Here is a 21,237-nt window from a genome sequence, read left to right as displayed (position 1 = left end):
TGAGTGGGTGGGGTTTTTGTGTATTGGGCACTGCCAGTTTGGATCTTCTGCCCTATCCATATTGGGAAGTTGATCTGGTGTAGATGCTGCAAGCGACACTTCCGTTTTGTGTACGGAAATGGGCTTCCTGCTGCCGCCATGCTCCTTGGCTGGCCTTTCGCCCACTCGGTGGCTGGTTCTGTGTATCTCATGTGTGCTGTATGAGAAGCTAGGGTCGTTCCTGCCCCTTGCTAAATCCCGTATGAACTTTGCAAAGACATGGAAAGGTGGGTACTCTTTGTTGTCTTTTTTGTACTGTGCACCATGAGATGCCCATTTATCTTGTATATCACTTAGCAATTTATTTATGATGGCGTTCATGCCTCGTGATGTGTCCAAAAGGTTGAGACCCGGATAAATTAGTTTAGCCTTCGCTGTCTCCACCTCTTGGAGGAGATCTCCCAATTCTTGTAACTTTCGGTTATCCTTTCTGGATATTTCTGGAAAGTTTTCCATTTCCTCGAACCACGCATTCTCTATGGCGACTGGGTCCCCATAGTATTGCTCAAGTCTCTCCCACACCTCTTTTAGCGCTGTAGGAGGATCATCTAGGTGGAAGTCTTTTAATCTTGTCACGTGTTCGGCCAATTCACGTCCCAACCATCTCGTCATCAAGTTCATCTCTTCCTTTGGGGTCAGTCTCAGATCCTTCACAGCATCTTGGAAGTCAGATTTCCATGCCCTGTAACTCTTAGGGCGGTCGTTGAACACGTAGAGCCATGTGGTTATGAATTCCCTGCGAGTCATGTACCTTGCTAAATCTTCTCTTTCTGAAGACTTGTCCTGAAAGGTAGCAGGCCTTGCTGGGCGGATGTCCTGTGGTTGACTATGCACATCACTCCTGTTGTGCATTGGCTCGGGTTTGGTTGGTTAACTGTCTCCTGTTTAGACTCGGGGTGTTCAGCTGGGGCCCTCCCTGAGTGTGGCTGCCCAGTTTTTTCTCGTTCCTGATGCTCATGGGACGTTGGGATTGGTTGCATGGAAGTGTCTACCTTGGGGCATATGCTTAGCGCAGGAGTTAACTACCGTGCGTTCGTGCAATTTAGAGCCGATGGATTGTTGCCATGGGGTTCGGTATTCGTGGCAATTTGCGTTTCAGGTCTGATTCCTTTGTTCAAGGCTGCTATCTGTGAGGGGAGGTGTGCTCCCTCCTGGTGCAAGGGTTGCTCTGGGGAAAGTGGCGTTTTGAAGCCGGCATGAGTTGGAGGGTGAGCCATGACATAGTTCCGCGTCCACTGGGCCGTGTCCTGCCATAAAGCTGAGTGGGTCCCCCTCATCGCCGTGGTTCTGGGTCGCATCAAATACCTTAATTTGGGCTTCAAGGATTGCTGCTTCTCTTTTCTGCTGCAACAGGTCCAGGGTGATCTCTCGTTCAGCCTTTTGGCATGCTTCGGCAGCAGCTGCGGCAGCAGCTGCCTTCTGTTGTTCCTCTATTCGGAGCCCTTCTCTTTTAAGGGCGGCTTCTTCTTCATCGTACTGTATGCGTGCTATAGCTGCTTGGGACTCTGCTCTCTTTTGGAGAATGATAGAGCTGAGTTGAGAGTGGCTCGAGTGCCTTGACCTATGTGACTTTGCGGACCTTGAGCCTGTCTCGCTCATTGGGTAATCTACTTCTGCACTGTCAATAGCATTGGTTACCATTCTCTGGCATATTTGGTCTAAATTCAACTGGCAGCCTTTTTCTTCAAGGCTTTCTGCAGTATTAGTTCGTATTAAGAACTCAATATACTCTTCTGTGATGAGATGATAGGTTAGGGAATGAAGATTCAGCTGCTTTATGAGGTGCTTAAGAATGGTGGTGTTGCGGTTCTGGCCACAAGCACCGCAGCCAGGCCCTTACCTCTGGGCTTCCGGACCTGCTCCCGCTTCCAGAGGCCTGAGTTGCGGCCTGTTTGGCGGCATCCCCACTGCGGCTGCGCCGCTGTGAGGTCTCCCTTGGACGCCCGGCTCCTAGGCACGCGTGTGCGCCACTTGGGCCCTTTTCTAGGCCATTTCACGCCAGTGGTGACTCCATCCAACTCCTGACGTCAGACGCCACGGCCTTCACAAGCCGGCCGCGACCACCCAGTCTTTGCCTTGCAACGGGTTAGCCTTCCGGTTTCCTGTTGCGCTGTGCCCCAGAGTGACTTGCCTTGCTTCGTCACTCCGTTCCTGCCACAGTACCTGCTTGGTTCCTGCTTGCTTGCTACAGTACCTGTTTGGTTCCTGCCTGCCTGCTACAGTACCTGGTTGGTTCCTGCTTGCTTGCTATAGTACCTGCTTGGTCCCAGCCTGCCTGCTACAGTTCCTGCCTGGTTCCAGCACCCGAATCCTGCTACAGTTCCTGCCTGGTTCCAGCACCCAAATCCTGCTACATTTCCTGCCTGGTTCCAGTACCCAAATCCTGCTACAGTTCTTGCCTAGTTCCAGTACCCAAATCCTACTACAGTTCCTGCCTGGTTCCAGAACCCGAGCCCAGTTACAGTATTGCTACTGTCCTAGTCTGGTTCCAGTTACCTGTCCTGATCCACAACCCGCCTAAGTCCCAGCGGCTGGGCCCCTACGGGCTCCTCCCGGGGGAACACCAGCTTCCAGGGTGAAGAGCATCTACGTCCTGCCTGAACATCTGCCTCCCGGCCTGCTATTCATTAGAGACATTGACCATCTTTCCCAGTCTCCAGCAGGTCAGCCCAAGGGTCCACTAAACAGAGACTCCCACAACAGGTGGGGCTTTCTAATACTTTTTCTTTTTTCTGGTCAAGATTGTGCCATTCTTTCTCCACTTTATTTTTATAGTCCTGCTTTCTTGCCTCATACCTCTCTGCAGATCTCTCTGTCAGTACACATAGCTTCTTTGATTTTCTGCTTTCATCTCTCCCTTCACCTTTCTCCCCCATTTGCTGTCTGTCATTTTTTAATTCAGTGGCTTTGGCTGGCTGTTCTGAGGTGCTCTGCTGCCCTGCTGTCTCAGCCATAATTTTTTCTGTGATTGGGTCTGCTCAGGCTGTGGCTCTTGGTAATTAACACTTCAGAAGTTTGTCTTTTAGTGATTGCTCTTTGCTTCCCGCTTACTGAAGCCTGGCAGGAGGAGGGGAGGGCTTCTGCCCTTTTTTGGCAACAAGGTGTGTAACAAAGGGATGGGGGAGGAGCAGACAGCTTTCACTCTGTCCTCTCAATCTGAATCTCCCAAGTGATGTGTGTTCAGTTGAATTCAGTCTTTTTTATTCAGTTCGATTCCACACACTCACGCTCAGTTAGTAAAGTTGGCAGAGCTCAGGTTACTATGACAACTGATTGCTCTCTGCCTGTAGCAGTGGCAAGGGGGAGGGGGGAGTTTCTCGGCCCAGGGAAACTTGAATGGACTTAAGTACAGTCGTTAAATCCTTTGTTTCAATGGCAGGAGAGAGCTCAAATTACACAAAGTCAAATGCTTCCTTACTGCTCCTAGTATTCCTTGCTTACAGTATGGGCTGACTTTTAAATCTGCGTTTGCTTCTTAAATGCCCTGCAGACTCAAAGTTAGTTCCGAAGTGTAAATCTTTACAATCTAGGGTTTTTTATGCTTGGTTCTTCCTGCACTGCGGGCATGAGAGGCTCATTCAAATGCCAGGCAGTCTTTAACGATTTCTGTTCAATGCAACCCTTCTGTAGCAGGCTGACATCCCTGTTTCCTTGTACTGCATACAGTTCTTTTTTAAACGCTTGCCCTTTTTTTTTCTTTTCAAACTACTGGTGAGCTTTTTCTGCAACTTTCTGTATGATACAGCTTTTTATTTGCTGTTATCTACTTAGCTTTTTTACTGTGCTGGCTCAATAAGAAATACACAAATTTCCCTCCTCCAGACAGCTAACATTTCTTCTTAATCAGTCTTCAGGCAAAGATCTTTTAAGTTTGAAATTATTTATTGTACAGATAATTTTCCATTGCTTACAATTATTCGCATTCCAAATGCATATGCCTCAGGCAGAGATCTTTGTAGCTGGAGATAGGCAGGAGAAGGGAGATGGAGTTTCTTGGGATTCAAGATGAGAAGACAAGGGGTTCTGAAGCTGATTTATCTTTAGAATTAAAATGGTGAGAAGAAATGTAAAAAAAAGCTAATTGTATTACAGAGGTCGCAGGCACTTCTGGCCTTTGAAGCCACCTGGCTTAGACTGACTAACAGTCTTGGAGTGTGATTACAGGAAATGTCCCCACAAGCTGGGGCTAGAGGGCGAGATCCAATGGCAATGAGCCTAGAATCCATGTGATACAGGGGGGAGCATGAAGGGCAGTTCCTTGAGCCAATAAGGCACTTAACAAAACTCAAATTAGATTGAGAGAGCATGCAGACCCTTCCCAATGGGAGAAGCAGGGGGGAGGGAGTTTCTCTTAAAGGCAAAGTTCCCCTTTAAAGGCAGGGCTCACAGGCTTTTATCATGGTTTTATCATGGACTGTACCAGACACAGTCAAACTGCAATGTATGTACAGATACCAACATGTACCCACTGCTGGGGATAGAACAAGTGGCATCCCATTACGTCATCGGTGCTGACGTATTCTGACATTATAAAGATGCTTCTGTCTGCTTCAGTAGTTCTGTCCCTTGGGGCCAGATTCTTAAAGCTTTAAGAATCCGGCCCCAAGGGATTCCTCCCATCAGGGACCTGAAAGAAAAGAACAAGGACTGCAGCAGCAACCAATACTAATCCAACAAACTGTGAGTAAAGGCAAAGCCTAACATCCGGGAAGTTACCCATCTGGTACTTCCAAACCCTAGGGAAAGAGAGAGTTTATCTCTCTGTGCAGAGGCTGCAACAAAATATCCTTAGTTGGAAGGGGTAATTCTGCCCTTCAAAGGCAACTTGCCCACCTATTTTTCCAAGTCCTGGAGGGTAGGAATTCCCCTGGCTGGTGTTTGACCTTCCTGCACAGATTGAGGAAGAAATTGTGACAAAGCAAATCATTGTGCTGCTGCGAATTAAGATTGTACCAGTTTTCATCAGTAAAAATTCCTTTGGACACTAACCCAGTGACTCCAGTCTTTCTTTGGCATACCCAGCACACTGTGGGACAGACATACATTGATTACCCCAGGGAAACAATAAAAGGAGATATGGAAGCCACCCTTAGCACTCGTGACCCTGGGAGTCACCTCCCCCCCCCCCCCCCCCAACTCGACCAAGGCTCCAGGCCCTGGCAGGAAGAGTCGGTGTTTGAGCTAAGCCTAGGAGAGTTCCTGTCCCCACGAGTACAACAAATAATTTTTTGGCCTCATCGGGTAGCAACCTGCACCCAGAGTTGGGGGTTACAATCCTTTTGAAGGTACAGCCCTCAGAACTGGTCACAAAAAATACAGCTTTTGAGTTTTACTCTTCAGGTTTTTATTTTCAAATCTGTATATCTGACAAAAACCATTAAATAATATAAGTAGAGTTCTGGTAACCATATTGGTCCTGTGAAAACTGGAGTCTTTGTAGACTGTGACACCTTTTTAAGGACAAACAAAAAAAAGGTTTACATGAGCTTTGAGACCTCACAGGCCCCTTCTTCAGCTGTCTGAATACCTACACAAAATACTAAATTTGAAAATACCTTCCTTGCCCCTCACCAGAGACAACTTAAACATCCAGAAAAGTAATTGAGTTTCTCTGAAAGCCAGGGGAGAATCCAGAGTCATTTTCTAGCCAACAGATACAGCAATTTGGTTTTATTTACCTTTTCGAGTCATTAGAAGTTAATTTTTACAGCAGGTTCATTTTATCATGCGTTCGTTGATCTCTTTCATCTGCTTAACACAAGATTGAGTTATTGGATGTGTTTATTCCCTTAGACGTTATTGCATTGATATCGACCATGTACAGGAAGTTCACAGTAGCTTAGTTTTAGTCCTCTCTGCTACAGCACAGGTAATAAGGCTTCGATTTACAAGAGGACATCGGGGGCCAGAGAAGGAGGGGGAGAAGTTGAAAACAGGGTAAAATGAATATATAAAAAAAAAAAGTCACTGCATCTTCACAGAGGAATCTCATTTGCATAGTCCATGAAGCCTACCGGTTCAGTGGCGGATTGAACAAATATAAAAGAGAAACATGTAGCGAGGATCACTCCTTCTTATATCCTGTTTCATACACAGCTAGTCATCTTCTTTTTGAAGTGCTTTTCTACTGACTTGGATTAAGTTATGTAGCTCTGACAGAAATGTTACTGATGCTCCTTTGCTGGTGGTACCTGCCTGCTTTGATTCTGCACAGCTGTGGACAGTCTTCCATAGCTGAAGAGGGAAAGAAACTGAAGATCCCAAAATGCTTGGTGAAAACCAGCGTCGGAATATTTTGTCACATATTACCTGTGAACAGTAACAATTGCTGGTTAATTGCATTTTCTGAGATGCTATTGTAATCTGTTGCTACATAAGTTGCATACTAGTTATTTGACTGCATACTAGATTTCAACCCATCAGGGACACATTTCAGCCAGCATCTGCATTTTGACTCTTATTTCTAAATCTTCTAACATTTATGGCCCTGCTCTGTAGTATTCCAGATTATAAATCCTGGAATGCTGGGAGACTGAATTTAAAAACAAAATAAACAATGGATGACTCAAACTATACATGATGATTTGTGATTACTTTGCAGGTCTGAAAATATAACTTTTGTTTTCAGGCTATCCACATTTATGATGTTGAAAATGCCAATATTTTATAAGGCATGATTTAAAATTATGAAATGTATGAATGCAGAACTGTCAAGTGTCTCAGCCTCTGGAGAGAGACTTCAAATCATTTCTGGCTTTATGATACCTTTCCTTCCTAATTAATTTTGGTTCGTGCAGTGTTGATGTCAAATCCCCCAGTGCACTGGGATACAAGCTAAAAAATCAAACAGTCAAAAATCATCCTCCAGACAGTGGATCATATGGCAACTCTATGGATGTGAGAAGCAGTACTATTTAACAGAAGAAATCATAGCATAGGAGCTGTTATATAATTTTTCCAAGTTGCTGTGAAGACATGACTATGGTGTCATTTTCACCACCTTTACAGGTACTAGAAGAATAAGCTTCCATGAGATATATCCAGATGTCCTTTGTGATAACCCATATACCTTTTGGAACTTAGGGGGTCATTTTCCAAAACGATCGCACGTGAAAAGTCCCTTTTTGCTTGTGATCACTAAATGGGGGCGGAGTCGGGGCGGCGTCAAGACCGGGACAGAAGGAGTCGGGGCGGCACCAGGGCGGACACCACAAAGACATCACAGACAGCGATCGCAGAGGTGCGATCGCTGCCGGCTTTTGCAGGCCCGCCCCCCCGCTTCTCCCCCCCCGCCCCCCTGTACCGCGTGATTCAAAGAGCCCGGCGGTATTAGAGAATCCAGGCCTTAAGGAAAAAAGTGTTGGCTCTGTAATTTGAATTGAGGTCAGAATAGATTAATGAATTATTATGTGGCTTGCTTTAGAAAACTATTCAACATTCTTACTGCTGACTAGCCCCCACTTAGTTTTCATACTGAAGATAACAATATCATACTAACATGGCTACCCGAGGCCGGCATCAGTGAGGAAGTCCTGTACATTTCATAGACAACTCATTGCCCCTTTTGACTGTGACCTGATCTGAACTTTTGATATAAAACCCTATATCTATGCAGACAATGTCCAGCTCATACTATCAATGGACCCAGATCCACCAACAGCAATATAACAGCTAAGTCCCTGCCTCACAGCCATCCAAGAGCGAATTAAAAACCACAAATTCCATCTGAATCCCAACAAAACAGAGATTCTTTGTGTACAAAATACAAATGGACAGGTCCCTGATTTGAAAATCCCAATCAGAGCCTTTGAGTTCCCATTAAAAATACAGGTTAAACGTCTCAGAGTCCTGTCAGACTCAGAACCAAACATGCTTATTTCAGTTACATACATTGTAAAGACTCCATTCTCTTACCAAGAAAAAGAACCTATCAATAGTTGTCCATGCCATGATATCCACAGTTAGATTACTGCAATGCACTGTATAAAGCATTAGAATATAAGGTCCCTTATAAACTCCAGCTAAATAAAACTGTGCTGTACAATTGATAGAGAAATGCAAGTCACATGACCATATCACATATGTCCTACAAAATGTACACTGTCTACCAGTTCCTTATAAAAGCAAATTCAAAACCCTGACACTGATTAACAAGGCCCTAAGTGGAAATGGACCTAGTTACCTGAAAAAATAGATTGTCCATTTACAAGCCTTCCAGACTTCTAAAATCTTTACTAGGTGCCTTCATAACAACTCCATCAACAAAAGAAACCAAAAGAACAATGTCCATCAAGAGACTTTCTCAGGAGCAGCACTTGCCTATGAGAATCTCTCCCGGGTGGAGCTTCACCAAATGCATGACTACCGGGGCAGATTGTGGGAAAATATCGGCCTGGGTGATTTTTATCCCTATTGGCCCATGGTTATATATATATAAACTGTTTGAGTCTGTCAGGACTACTTTTTTTGCAGGATTTTGGATTATACAATGTTCCTGGTAGTGGAGGGAATTGCTGTTGCTGTTACTGAGGTGACACCAGCATTTGAATATTTTTATTTTTCTATAGTGAGTGGTAAGGGGAAATGTCCTAGTCTATTTATTTATTTATTTATTTTATTTAAAATCTTTTCTATACTGTCATTAAGTTATTTACCTTCATAACTGTTTTCAAAAAGGCACATATAGTAAAAAATCGTTAATACTTTACAGGAGTGCCATTAAATATCCGGTAACCTATAATTCATATAAAAGTTATTTGATTTATGTCATAAATTGTCCTTTTGATACATGTCTCATGGTTGTATTTCATGTGATTCATTCTAGCACTTTCAATTGTTATCTACGTTTATCAGTGAGAGTAAAATAGTTACCAGGTGGATACCTGGAGACTATGCGCTGGGTGCTGATTTATTTTATGCCCGCTTTTCCTTACTTACTTTCTCCGTTATCTTTATAAAAAGCCTGTTTGAAAAGCCAGGTTTTCAGATTTATTTTGAACAGTTTGAAATTTCTCTGTAATCTTATTTCAAGAGGCATTGTATTCCATAGGATGGGTCTGTTGTAATTATGTGTGTTTGTGGATCCTTGGGTGCTGTGGAGATGACTACGCCCATGGGGAGGAGCCCCATGAGGAGCCACAGCACTGGGCTAGACTCGTACTACACAAGCACAAGAGTTCTTTTATTGCACAGCTTGAAGTGAACAGGCCGAAGGGCCTTACTAGATATTCAAAGTGGCCGTCCTGAGTGTTGAAGGCCTTCTTCCACTCATCGCCAGCTCGAATGCAAAGTAAATTATAGGATCCTTTCAGATCCAGTTTGAAAAGATTTGAGTTCTTTGAAGTCTGTCAAATAGCTCTGATATCAGAGGCAGAGGATAGCGATCCTTTATTGTTATTTCGTTGAGGCCTCTGTAATCTATACACGGACGTAGTGTACCGTCCTTTTTGCCCACAAAGAAAAAGCCTGCACCAGCAGGGGACTTGGATGGTCTTATGAAGCCTTTTTGGAGGTTTTCCTGAATATATTTGGACATGGCTTTATTTCCTGCCACGGACAGGGGGTACAGTCTACCCTTGGGTTGCTCTGTATTAGGCTTCAGATTAATAGCGCAGTCATAAGGTCTGTGAGGCGGAAGTATATCTGCAGCTTCTTTTGAAAAGACATCTTGGAAAGATGCGTATTGAGGCGGCAATCCCGGCATTACTGGGGTGGTAGGCATACAGGGTAACGGAGCTACCTCCATCAGGCATTTATTATGGCAGTCTGGACCCCATCTTGACAGTTCCAGTGTAGCCCAATTGAACTGAGGCATATGCTGCTGCAGCCAACGTAATCCCAGTACTATAGGGTGCATGGCCTTCTCTAAAACAAAGAAGGAAATGGTCTAGTTCAGCAAAGGACATAGGCATTTCACAAGCAGTGAGTTCATCTTTCAGATGGGAGTTCAGTCCTTCAAGGAAGAGGGTCTTCAGGCATCTCGGGTCCCAAGATAATTCAGACGCCAGTGTCTTGAATTCTATAGCGAAGTCAGCTAGTGATTTGTTCCCTTGTTTCAGGTGAACCAAAGAAGATCCTGCAATGGTATACCGGGCAGGATCATCGAAAATTGACTTAAAGAGTTCGAGAACTCCTTCAAGATCATGAAGAATCCTCACGCTTTCATAGTGAAGAGGCCCAAGACAATGCTTGTCCGTCTAAATACGACAGGATATAGGTGGTCTTGGCATAGGCTGTGGGAAAGTGGCCAGGTTGTAATGCAAAGTGCATGCAGCACTGGTTAATGAAGTCTCTGCATCTCCAGACTTCTCCCGAGAAGCAGGTGGGAGCTGCAAGGGGCACAGTAGTCTTGACTGTCACCTCAGACGGTTTAGCTTCTTTACCTGAGGTGGAAGGCGAGTTCATCTATGTGTGCAGTAGATTGAATGCAGCGGTCAGTCCTTCCAGCGCAGTCTGCTGCTCGGAGATCTAGAGGGCCAGGCCTGGAATGGCCTGCAACGCAGTGAGCTGAGCCGGATCCATGGAGTTAGCAATCTGTTGTAGTTATGTGTGTTTGTGGATCCTTGGGTGCTGTGGAGATGACCACGCCCAAGAGAGGAGAAGCCCCGTGAGGAGCCACAGCACTGGGCTAGACTCATACTACACAAACACAAGAGTTCTTTTATTACATAGCTTGAAGTGAACCACCAGAGGTGGTGGTAGTGAGGCAGTCTCGTAGTTGTAGTCTCAGGGACCTCGGCAGAGGGAGCCCTTCTCTCCTTGATGACGTCAGGAGGTTCCGCAGCAGGTCTCCCAGCGAGGAGATACTGTGGATGAGATAGACTGAGACTTAGAGTAGGTGTTTGCTTTTGATATGCGATTCCACCAGGTCTGTTGTAGAAGGTACAGGCACCGAGGCAGGGAGAGCAGGCCCTCGAGGAGTGAGTACCTGTTCCCTGTAAGGCACCTGAAATAAAGCAAAGGGCACCTGAAATAAAGCAGAGGGTCCCCCGAGGAGCGGGTACCCAGGTTAGCATATACCCCGAAGCGCAGAGAGAGAGAGCTTCCTGCGGCAGCACGGAAGCGGCAGAGTAGCGTAGACAAGTATGGATTTGAGTCCTTGATAACTCGGGGAGCTAGCAAATGAGTGAAGGTAATATAACCGGATGGCGTGACTTAAGCATGAGGGAACGCCCTCGAGGTTCGCGCCAAGAGTGGTACAAAGATGTGGGTTGCTTACGCATGCACGCGTACCCTAGTAGGTACCTGGGAGGAGCAATGGCAGGAGGCTGCACCATGGCCGTTCTGGGGACGCCAGAGAGGTCGGCTTGTAGACGCGGTGGTAGCCATCTTGCCCAGATAAGCGGAAGGAGCCGTGAATAATGTGAGGCAAACAGGGCGAAGCCGTCGAGGACCGACGGACGCATCAGGGTCTAGCCAGTGTTAATGCTTGCTCCCTGACCTGGGTTAGTCGTGCTGTTTTAACCGACGGAACAGTTCAGCAGCTTCTGACTCTGTTATACTTAAGTGGACAAGAAATTTGTGTTTGGGAGTATATTTATATATATAAAGTGTGTGTGTGGGTGTGTATAGTCCACTTAAGTATAACAAAATTATTGAATAAAAAGACAAACATATAGAAAGTTCCAACACTTTAATATAGTGCAAATTATAAGTACTTATTTTATAAATTATATATTATCTCAGTAAGCACTTTCAATCAACAAGAAACCTATTAGTTTGAGTACATTTTATATTTTTAGTGGAAGAGCAGGTGGCAATATAACAATGCAGGGTTCCACAGTCACCGACAGCTTGAATTAATGGGCTTAATCCCAGAGTCAGAAAAAGCTGCTGAACTAGGACATTTCCCCTTACCACTCACTATAGAAAAATAAAAATATTCAAATGCTGGTGTCACCTCAGTAACAGCAACAGCAATTCCCTCCACTACCAGGAACATTGTATAATCCAAAATCCTGCAAAATAAAGTAGTCCTGACAATAATCAGAACATCCAATAATTTTAAAAGCTCATTAAAATGTTTAAAAAATTATCAAACATAACAAAATATTTCAAAACAGCAGATGTCAAATACTATCCAATAATTAAAACTAATAGGGATGAAAAAAATCCTCTGCTATACCTGGAAACTTTTTGATTTCCAGTCACCTTGAAATTGTCGTGGATTAGTAGGGAAGGAGGAGAGTGAACAAAACTATCTTCTCTCACATACACAATTATGTTCATTCTTTGAAACACAATCATACGTACATATTCACACTCAATCTCTCTCAAACACACACACACACACACACAGGCTCTCTACCCCTCATACAAATGCACACTCACTCACTGGCTCATATACATACATACACATCCTCTTGCTTTTTCCCTCTCATACACACACTCGTTCACTGGCTCTCTCACACACCAGGCCTCCTCTTCTGCTGCAAGCACCAGGAGATGTGCTGGGGCCTTTGTATTCAGCAGGGAAGGGTGTGCCAGCTCCGGTAAGCTCCTTCTTTGGCTGCAGTGGGAGCAACAGTGCCGGCGGCCCCGCAGGACCTTTGCATTTAGCATCCTGTAGCAGGGGTGTGCCAGCCCCATCCCGCTAAGCCTCCTATTCACCCCCACTGGTTCCTTTATTCTGCTGCGGCTGGGAAGGTTGGGGTTTTTGATGCAGTCGCGGGCAGGAGAGGAAGTGTCAGTAGCCCCACTGGACCTTTTTTTCAGCCGCAGGTGGGAGGGTTGGTGCCGAAGGCCTTGCGGGGCCTCTTTTTCTGTTGTTTATTTGTGGTGCTTCGTGAGCCGGGGACACTTTTTTCTGCCAGCGCTTGCCTTACAGTTTTGCACCATGCCCAGCTCCTGCTTGATTGAAGACCCATTGGAGTCTAGCAGTTCTATGATTAGGCAGGAAACGGGCATAGTGCGAAATCTTAAGGCAACACTGGCAGAAAGTGGCCCAGTTCCCGTGGCCTGTAAACACCCCTGTCGTGGCCTTTTCCTCTAGTGAGCAAGACTGCGGCATGACTGGAAAGTTGGAGACAGATCCCGCGGTGGTGCGGCTCCAGTGCAGGACTGGCCCACCATCTTCCCAGCTTTTTTGGTCGTGGCTGTTCACCCCTGCAGGCAGCACAGGGACACAGTCACAATGCAAGCAGGAGCTGGGGGAGACTATGGGCCTCATTTTCCAGAGGGATCGCACACGATACCAAAATGGGGCGGAGTCGGCCCCAGAAGAGGAGGAGTCGGGGCGTCACCGGTGCCGACTCCGCGAAGACACCGTGGAAGACAAAAAGGTAAGGCCCTTTTCGCGTCCGAGTTTGCACCCAATAGCTACACCTTCTATGGTGGCTCTATTGGGTGTGAAACTGGCAGCGATCACACCGCGACGGTGCGATCGATGCCGGCTAGCACAGGCCCGCCCCCCATTTCAGCCCCCCGCCCCTCATTCCCTAATGTATAGCAGGCCTGCGATACTTTAGAAAATGAGGCCCTATGTGACCAGCTAGATCTGCCCACCAGGGGATGCTTGATCCCCCAATAAGCCAATCCGCCCCTGATGACTACTCCCACTTCAGGAAACAAGTAAAAACCTAGCCCTTCTTCCCGGCCTTTAATACCAATCTCATAACTGTTTCTTCCCTGAAAAGCAGCTCAAACTTGCTCCCTATGCATTAAAATGAAACTGACAGCTATAAATTGCCTGGTACCATATATTAGTGCCTAAACGTGCTGCTGCAATCTATTGCTTTGCTGATGTGTATTTTAGTGAGATATTGCATGAGAGATTCAGTATTTTACTGAGATATTGCGTAAGCTGTTGTGTATTTTTAAAGTTTAACCAAATTGTTGATCTTTTTCAAATTTAGGGCCTCATTTTCCAATATCGCATTGGTAACGCATTAAGGGGTGTTTCCCATGCAAATGAGGCTTTTTTCGTGCAGCGGGGAAACTTCACGTGCCGTGATGTTTTCGTGATTTGTGCAAATGTATTCGCGAAAACATCTTTGTGGTGCGTGAACAGCCTGTTTCATGAAAGGTTTATTGTGGTTCATGACATTTCCAGACAGCCTGTATCAGTACCCTGCAGGCTGAGAGAGAGAAAAACACAGAGACTTGCTATAATGTCTACTCCCTAGACAGGTATTTGTATCCCTATGGGAGGCCCACCTAGTAACTCGAGGTGGGGATTAGGTATGAGTGTAGGGGGTTGGGGCCACTTTCACATTCAACATGAGACGTACAAACAGAACAGTGGTCTCTTGTGAAGATTTGATGGCCTTCGGAGTAAGGAAACTCACTCCAAGATGAGATTTGGGCAATGTTCTCTCAACCTAGCTTGTGGTTGCCCAGGTAGAGTGTCCATCAAGCTAGGTTGAGAGAACATTGCCCAAATCTCATCTTGGAGTGAGTTTCCTTACTCCGAAGGCCATCAAATCTTCACAAGAGACCACTGTTCTGTTTGTACGTCTCATGTTGAATGTGAAAGTGGCCCCAACCCCCTACACTCATACCTAATCCCCACCTCGAGTTACTAGGTGGGCCTCCCATAGGGATACAAATACCTGTCTAGGAAGGAGACACTATAGCAAGGTTCTCTCTCTCTTCCCCTTCCCCCCTCCCCCGTGTTAGGAGCCACACATGATACCTTTACATAGGCTCCACCCCCTGAATACAAAATTTGCATTTGCAAATCATGTTAACAGCTGTTAGCGTGATTTGCAAACTTATCTCCTGCGGTAACTCCTTGGAAAATGACCCCCTTAGTCCTCACTTGGTGAATTTCTTATTTGAAAAGAGGAGTACTAATTTCAAATAAATAAATAGATTTCATGCTTGGTCCTTTCCTGAGACTTTATACAAGGATGGGAAGTTTCATCGTGTACATTGCCACCTTGGGAAGAGTGGCAAGCAATCCAACTCAAGAGAAGTGTGACAAGGAATCCAACATTTTAACTGGAGAAGACCAGCCTGGAAGAAAAGTCACTCACTTGCAGGTTATTATTGGTTCTTTCAGCCCCACACTTGTTGATCCTTCGGTCGCATTTTGAAAAACAATCAAAGAAATTGCAATCTTCATCCTGCGTGCAATTCTGCTCCAGGATGTCTCGCATTTTGGGTTCAAAAAAAACCATATCCATGTCAATAACCACCACCTGCAATCAAAGAGGCCAGATGTGACAAATTGTGCGACTAGGATTAAACTGTACCTCTCAGCTGTTCTTGCACCTGCTTGCTAAGCAAGTCAATAATACCAATATTCTCCTGCAATAATATAAAAGGCATAGATTTCTACAGAGCATTTTATTCAGACAGGATCCCAATGTGACTTATTATCTAATATTTCTAAGGAATAAATGCAGATATGTCTAGGTATGGGTAATCCAGTGCCACATTCTTGGCAGTGGGATGATATGAAAGACTCCAGAAACGAGAGGGAAGAAGAAACAATGATAATGTTGTTGAACTTTATTTAGGTAAAACTGAAACGCAGAGCAACAAAGAGACTTATTGAGAGTCTGTGGATGGGGGGGATTCATCATCATCTCTCAAGAGCTTTTCTGGCACCTAGGTTAAAACTCTATCCATTAGACCGGTGATCCCCAACCCTGTCCTGGGGAGCCCACCAGCCAGTTGGGTTTTCAGGATATCCACAATGAATATGCATGAGAGAAAATGTGCATGTTATGGAGGCAGTGCATGCAAATTTTCTCTCATGCATATTCATTGTGGATATCCTGAAAACCCAACTGGCTGGTGGGCCCCCAGGATAGGGTTGGGGACCACTGCATTAGACTTCACCTCAGACCTGAAGTACAGTCACTTAAATATTTTAGAAGCTATTACCATGCAACTAATTATAAAATGCCAAGAAAAACACAAAACTAAAAAAAAAAAGTAGTTTGTTGAAAAGATCTGGCAGCCGAGTGCTGAGGCTGCTGAAGCCTGGAGCTGCGCGTTCCCACTTCAGTTGCAACCTGCACCTTATCTCAGTGAGACCATTATCCAATATCGCATTGGTAACGCATTAAGGGGTGTTTCCCAATACTAACAAAGCTAGGGTAAATCTGTATATTTTCACTAATGTATTTATTTATTTATTTATTTAACAGTTTTTTTATACCGACCCTCATAGTAGATAACCATATCGGATCGGTTTACATTTTAACAAGGGTAAACTGAGGTGTCAATTTTGGTAACAATAGATAAACAAAGGAAAAAAGGAATAAGTCAAAGTTACAATCAACAAGGGATGGAAGAACTTGGAGGCTTAAACAAACTGGAAGGAAGATAGAGGCAGGTAGAGTAAATATAACAATACGAATAGTTTAATGCGTTAGAGCTTATTCTTTAACCTGGAATGCCAATGTCCATTGTTCAGGAGGAAGTGTGTCCAAGACCTTGTAAGAAGGGAAGCAACTAATCAACAAAAAAAAAATTTTAGTATTATAGATTTTCTATTAGATCATTTTAAATGTATTTTTTTAATTTTTTGAGAATTATTTTCACTATTTTTATTATTTGAGAGGAAAGACCTCAGCACTGATTGAAAATGTGACAAACTGAATTAATTATCAGTTGTTGCAATCATGGGTCAGAAAACCTCTCATTTTTTATTATTTAATGCAGGAAAACAGTAATTCTTCTTTATGTTATAATAAAATCCTCTTCCAAAAAATAAACACTATGTCCTGGTATAATCTTTTACCAATAGCTGTGCTATATTAATTGTTGATGACCAATTTAGATATGCCCAATACAAATTTTTTTTTTTTAAGTGAAGCAATCCACTTATCTGAGGTTTGCCCCACATGAAAATTCTTTCGTCTTCACTTCTTAATTTCTCAAACAGATTAAAATGGATTAATTCTCTCACAGATACCAACGTCCACAACATTTTGCTTATTGCTGCATCAAGGCGATCTCTACACAAAAATCAAAGTATTATGACAATACACTTTTTCAAGATCTATTCATTTCCATTTTACTATTTCTTTTAAATACTCACAATTTGTAATTTTGCAATAGCATGTCTTCTCTCACAATTGATCTGGGCTTGATTAAACAAGCATGGCCATTCCTTCTTTTTAAAGCTCTTAAAAATCATAATGTGCCAATCACAAATTGTTTTTGCAGTTTTTCAAAAAACGTCATCACGAATGTTGACTACCCTATTCACTCAATCCTGCATTACGTATGACGTTGATCACAACAAGCGTTTAATCTTTTCATCTTGAAAGGTCATCACGTACATTCTTAATTCTGTGAACTACAACTTTTTATTTATGCGATGGTAATTCAATTAGAGTACGCCATTCTATTTTACTGTTAAGACCTACTGGTTCTTCAGCACATAATTTAAATATCTACTGCTGTTCCCTTTGATAAAGGAGTTGTTCACGATCTCCTCCTCTCGCATTTTTTACAATATGGTCTATTGCAAACCACTTCAGATCTTTTATTTGATGGTCTTCTGAGACAATGTGACACAATAGGGACAGTTTCTGTTTTATTCCATAAAAAACTTTTATACTCTCCAATATGTAGTTTTAAAGATCTAGACGTTTGTCCCACGAAGATTATTTTACATGGACATGTAATAATATATATCACATGAGTTGTTAAACAATTAGGGGCGGATTTTAAGAGCCCTGCTCGCGTAAATCCGCCCGGATTTACGCGAGCAGGGCCCTGCGCGCCGGTAAGCCTATTTTACATAGGCCTACCGGCGCGCGCAGACCCCGGGACTCGCGTACGTCCCGGGGTTTTCGGAGGGGGGCGTGTCGGGGGGCGGGCCCGGTCGTCGCTGCGTTTCGGGGGCGTGTCAGGAGCGTTTTGGGGGCGGGAACGGAGGCATGGCTACGGCCCGGGGCGGTCCGGGGGCGTGGCCGCGCCCTCCGTACCCGCCCCCAGGTCGCGGCCCGGCTCGCGGGGATTTACGTCTCCCTCCGGGAGGCGTAAATCCCCCGACAAAGGTAAGGGGGGGGTGTAGACAGGGCCGGGTGGGTGGATTAGGTAGGGGAAGGGAGGGTAAGGTGAGGGGAGGGCAAAGGAAAGTTCCCTCCGAGGCCGCTCCGATTTTGGAGCGGCCTGGGAGGGAACGGGGGGAGGCAGCGCGGCTCGGCGCGCGCAGGCTATACAAAATCGATAGCCTTGCGCGCGCCGATCCAGGATTTTAGTGGATACGCGCGGCTCCGCGCGTATCTACTAAAATCCAGCGTACTTTTGTTTGCGCCTGGAGTGCAAACAAAAGTAGGCTGTTCGCGCTCGTCTGAAAATCTACCCCTTAGTAAATGTTGGAGTTTGAGGGGCGGATTTTCAGAGCCCTGCTCGCGTAAATCCGCCCAAAACCGGGCGGATTTACGCGAGCAGGGCCCTGCGCGCCAGGAAGCCTATTTTACATAGGCCTCCCGGCGCGCGCAGAGCCCCGGGACTCGCGTAAGTCCCGGGGTTCTCGGAGGGGGGCGTGTCGGGGGCGTGTCGGGGGCGGGCCCGGTCGTCTCGGCGTTTCGGGGGCGTGTCGGCAGCATTTTGGGGGCGGGTACGGGGGCGTGGCTATGGCCCGGGGGCGTGGCCGCGCCCTCCGTACCCGCCCCCAGGTCGCGGCCCGGCGCGCAGGAGTCCCGCTCGCGTGCGGGGATTTACGCCTCCCTGCGGGAGGAGTAAATCCCCCGACAAAGGTAGGATGGGGGTTTAGACAGGGCCGGGCGGGTGGGTTAGGTAGGAGAAGGGAGGGGAAGGTGAGGGGAGAGCAAAGGAAAGTTCCCTTCTAGGCCGCTCCGATTTCGGAGCGGCCTAGGAGGGAACGGGGGTAGGCTGCGCGGCTCGGCGCGCGCAGGCTATACGAAATCGATAGCCTTGCGCGCGCCGATCCAGGATTTTAGCCGATACGCGCGACTACGCGCGTATCTACTAAAATCCAGCGTACTTTTGTTTGCGCCTGGAGCGCAAACAAAAGTAGGCTATTCGCGCTCGTCTGAAAATCTACCCCCATATGTATATCCAGCACTAAACTCATGTATTCTTTAATTTTCAGGGTTTGTTTACAAATCAAACATTAACCAAATTTAAAATGTCCCAATAAACTCTTACCATCTATTGTGCATATTTCCCTTCTTTTTTCCATCAACACCACTGGATATAAAATCTCCTTTAGGTTTTTACTTCTTGAGAATGCCATGTGGTCATCCAAATTCTCTAGGGCTGGTATCATTTTTATTATTTGCCAGTGCTCCCGAATATTTTTTATAATTTTTCCTTGATACTGGAGAATATTTTGATACACACATAGCCAGATCAACATCTTCTTGTTTTTTATTTGGTGTCAATAGAGCATCTCTTTCATAATATAGTGCTCTCTTGAAAGCATTCTTTATACATCTAGATGGATAACCTCTCATTTTGAATGCAGATATCAATTCTGATTTTTGTCAATAAATTGCTTTACTTTGCAATTTTGCCTGTATCTTAGAAATTGAGAATCAGTAAGCTATTTTTTAAGGGTAATGGATGTGAGCTGCTGTAGTGTAACAAAGTGTTCCTGTCTGTTTTCTTTTTATAACGACTAGACATAAGAACATAAGAACATGCCATACTGGGTCAGACCAAGGGTCCATCAAGCCCAACATCCTGTTTCCAACAGTAGCCAATCCAGGCCATAAGAACCTGGCAAGTACCCAAAAACTAAGGGGCTGATTTTAATTCCGAAATGGGAGCAGCCTCAGAGGGAACTTTTTTTTTTTGATCCTCCCCACCTTTCCCTCCCTACCTTGTTCAATGGAGTTACGCCTGCATCTGGCCAGGTCCCGACACAGGCCGCGCCCCCGGACTGCCCCGGACCGCAGACACACACTCCGGACATACCCCCGGACCGCCCATTTTAGCAAGCCCCGGGACATATGCGCATCCCGGGGCTTGCGCGTGCCACCAAGCCTATGCAAAATAGGCTCAGCGCACGCAGGGGCAGATTTCCTCAGGTTACGGCGTATGTTACACGCGAAGCCTTTGAAAATCTTCCCCTAAGTCTATTCCATGGGCACCACTCGTCTGTTATCAAGTTTTTGATTAGTATATCCAGAAAGAAGATCTTATTAAAATCGTGGCCCCCTCAATTGCCAACTTATTTATGATACAATTTGAACAACAGTGGATTAGGAAATCCCCGTTCATAGAGAAGATCAAGTTTTATAAAAGATATATAGACTACGTCTTCATTTTATGGAATGGTAGTGAGGTAGAACTTAAATCCTTTAGTAAGTGGATCAACACTTGTGACGATAATATATAGTTCACAATGAGCCATGATTTTAATAATTAGTCTTAAATGTGTCTTAAATGACACATTTCCTGCTTCTGAATGCCCCCTAGTCCTTCTATTATTTGAAAGTGTAAATAACTGATTCATATCTACTCATTCAACTCGTTCTCCTCTCATGATCTTAAAGACCTCTATCATATCCCCCCTCAGCCGTCTCTTCTCCAAGCTGAACAGCCCTAACCTCTTCAGCCTTTCCTCATAGAGGAGCTGTTCCATCCCTATATCAATTTGGTTGCCCTTCTCTGTACCTTCTGCATCGCAACTAATCTTTTTTGAGATGCACTGACCAGAACTGTACACAGTATTCAAGATGCGGTCTCACCATGGAGCGATATAGAGGCATTATGACATTTTCCATTTTATTAACCATTCCCTTCCTAATAATTCCTAAAATTCTGTTTGCTTTTTTGACTGCTGCAGCACACCGAGTTGACGATTTTAAAGTGTTATCCACTATGATGCCTAGATCTTTTTCCTGGGTGGTAGCTCCTAATATGGAACCTAACATTGTGTAACTACCCAGGGCAAGTCTTGCCACACAAATCTGCTTCACTTTTTTGAAAGAGTTAATAAACATGTGGATAAAGGTGAACCGATTGTTGCAGTTGGACACTGCTGGAGAGATAGTGGACCCTTGGGCCGGCCTACCTAGAGTGACAGGGTAGGCCAGGGGGCGGAGCCACAAGCAGGAGGTGTTCACCCGGGAACCAGGGACCCCCCGGGAGGAGCCCGTAGGGCACTGGGTCCTCGGGACTTGGAATAGAGGCAGAAAGTCCAGGGGCTGAGATAGGCTTAGACCGGGACCAGAGCAAACAGGAAGGATAGGAAGTCCAAGGTACCCGAGAAGCAGGGGACCGGCTGTACAGGGTCGAGGGCCGGCTGAAGGCAGGGCAGCG

The 21,237-nt window shown here is 45.3% G+C and overlaps 1 protein-coding gene across 1 annotated transcript in view; it reads right to left on the bottom strand.

Annotated features, from left to right (window-relative positions):
• Positions 1-5,274: 5,274 nt before the first annotated feature.
• The window catches only part of DIPK1C (divergent protein kinase domain 1C), a 95,728-nt gene continuing 79,765 nt past the window's right edge, over positions 5,275-21,237 (bottom strand). The window contains exons 3-4 of the mRNA XM_029587151.1: positions 15,015-15,179; positions 5,275-6,348 (exon numbers count right to left, since the gene is read on the bottom strand). Coding sequence (XP_029443011.1) covers positions 6,136-6,348; positions 15,015-15,179 — 378 coding nt within the window. The 3' untranslated portion in view covers positions 5,275-6,135. The remainder of the gene's footprint in view (positions 6,349-15,014; positions 15,180-21,237) is intronic.

This window comes from Rhinatrema bivittatum, chromosome 2 (genome assembly GCF_901001135.1).
Source record: "Rhinatrema bivittatum chromosome 2, aRhiBiv1.1, whole genome shotgun sequence".
NCBI classification, from domain to species: domain Eukaryota; kingdom Metazoa; phylum Chordata; class Amphibia; order Gymnophiona; family Rhinatrematidae; genus Rhinatrema; species Rhinatrema bivittatum.
This window is presented reverse-complemented; position numbering and strand designations above follow the sequence as displayed.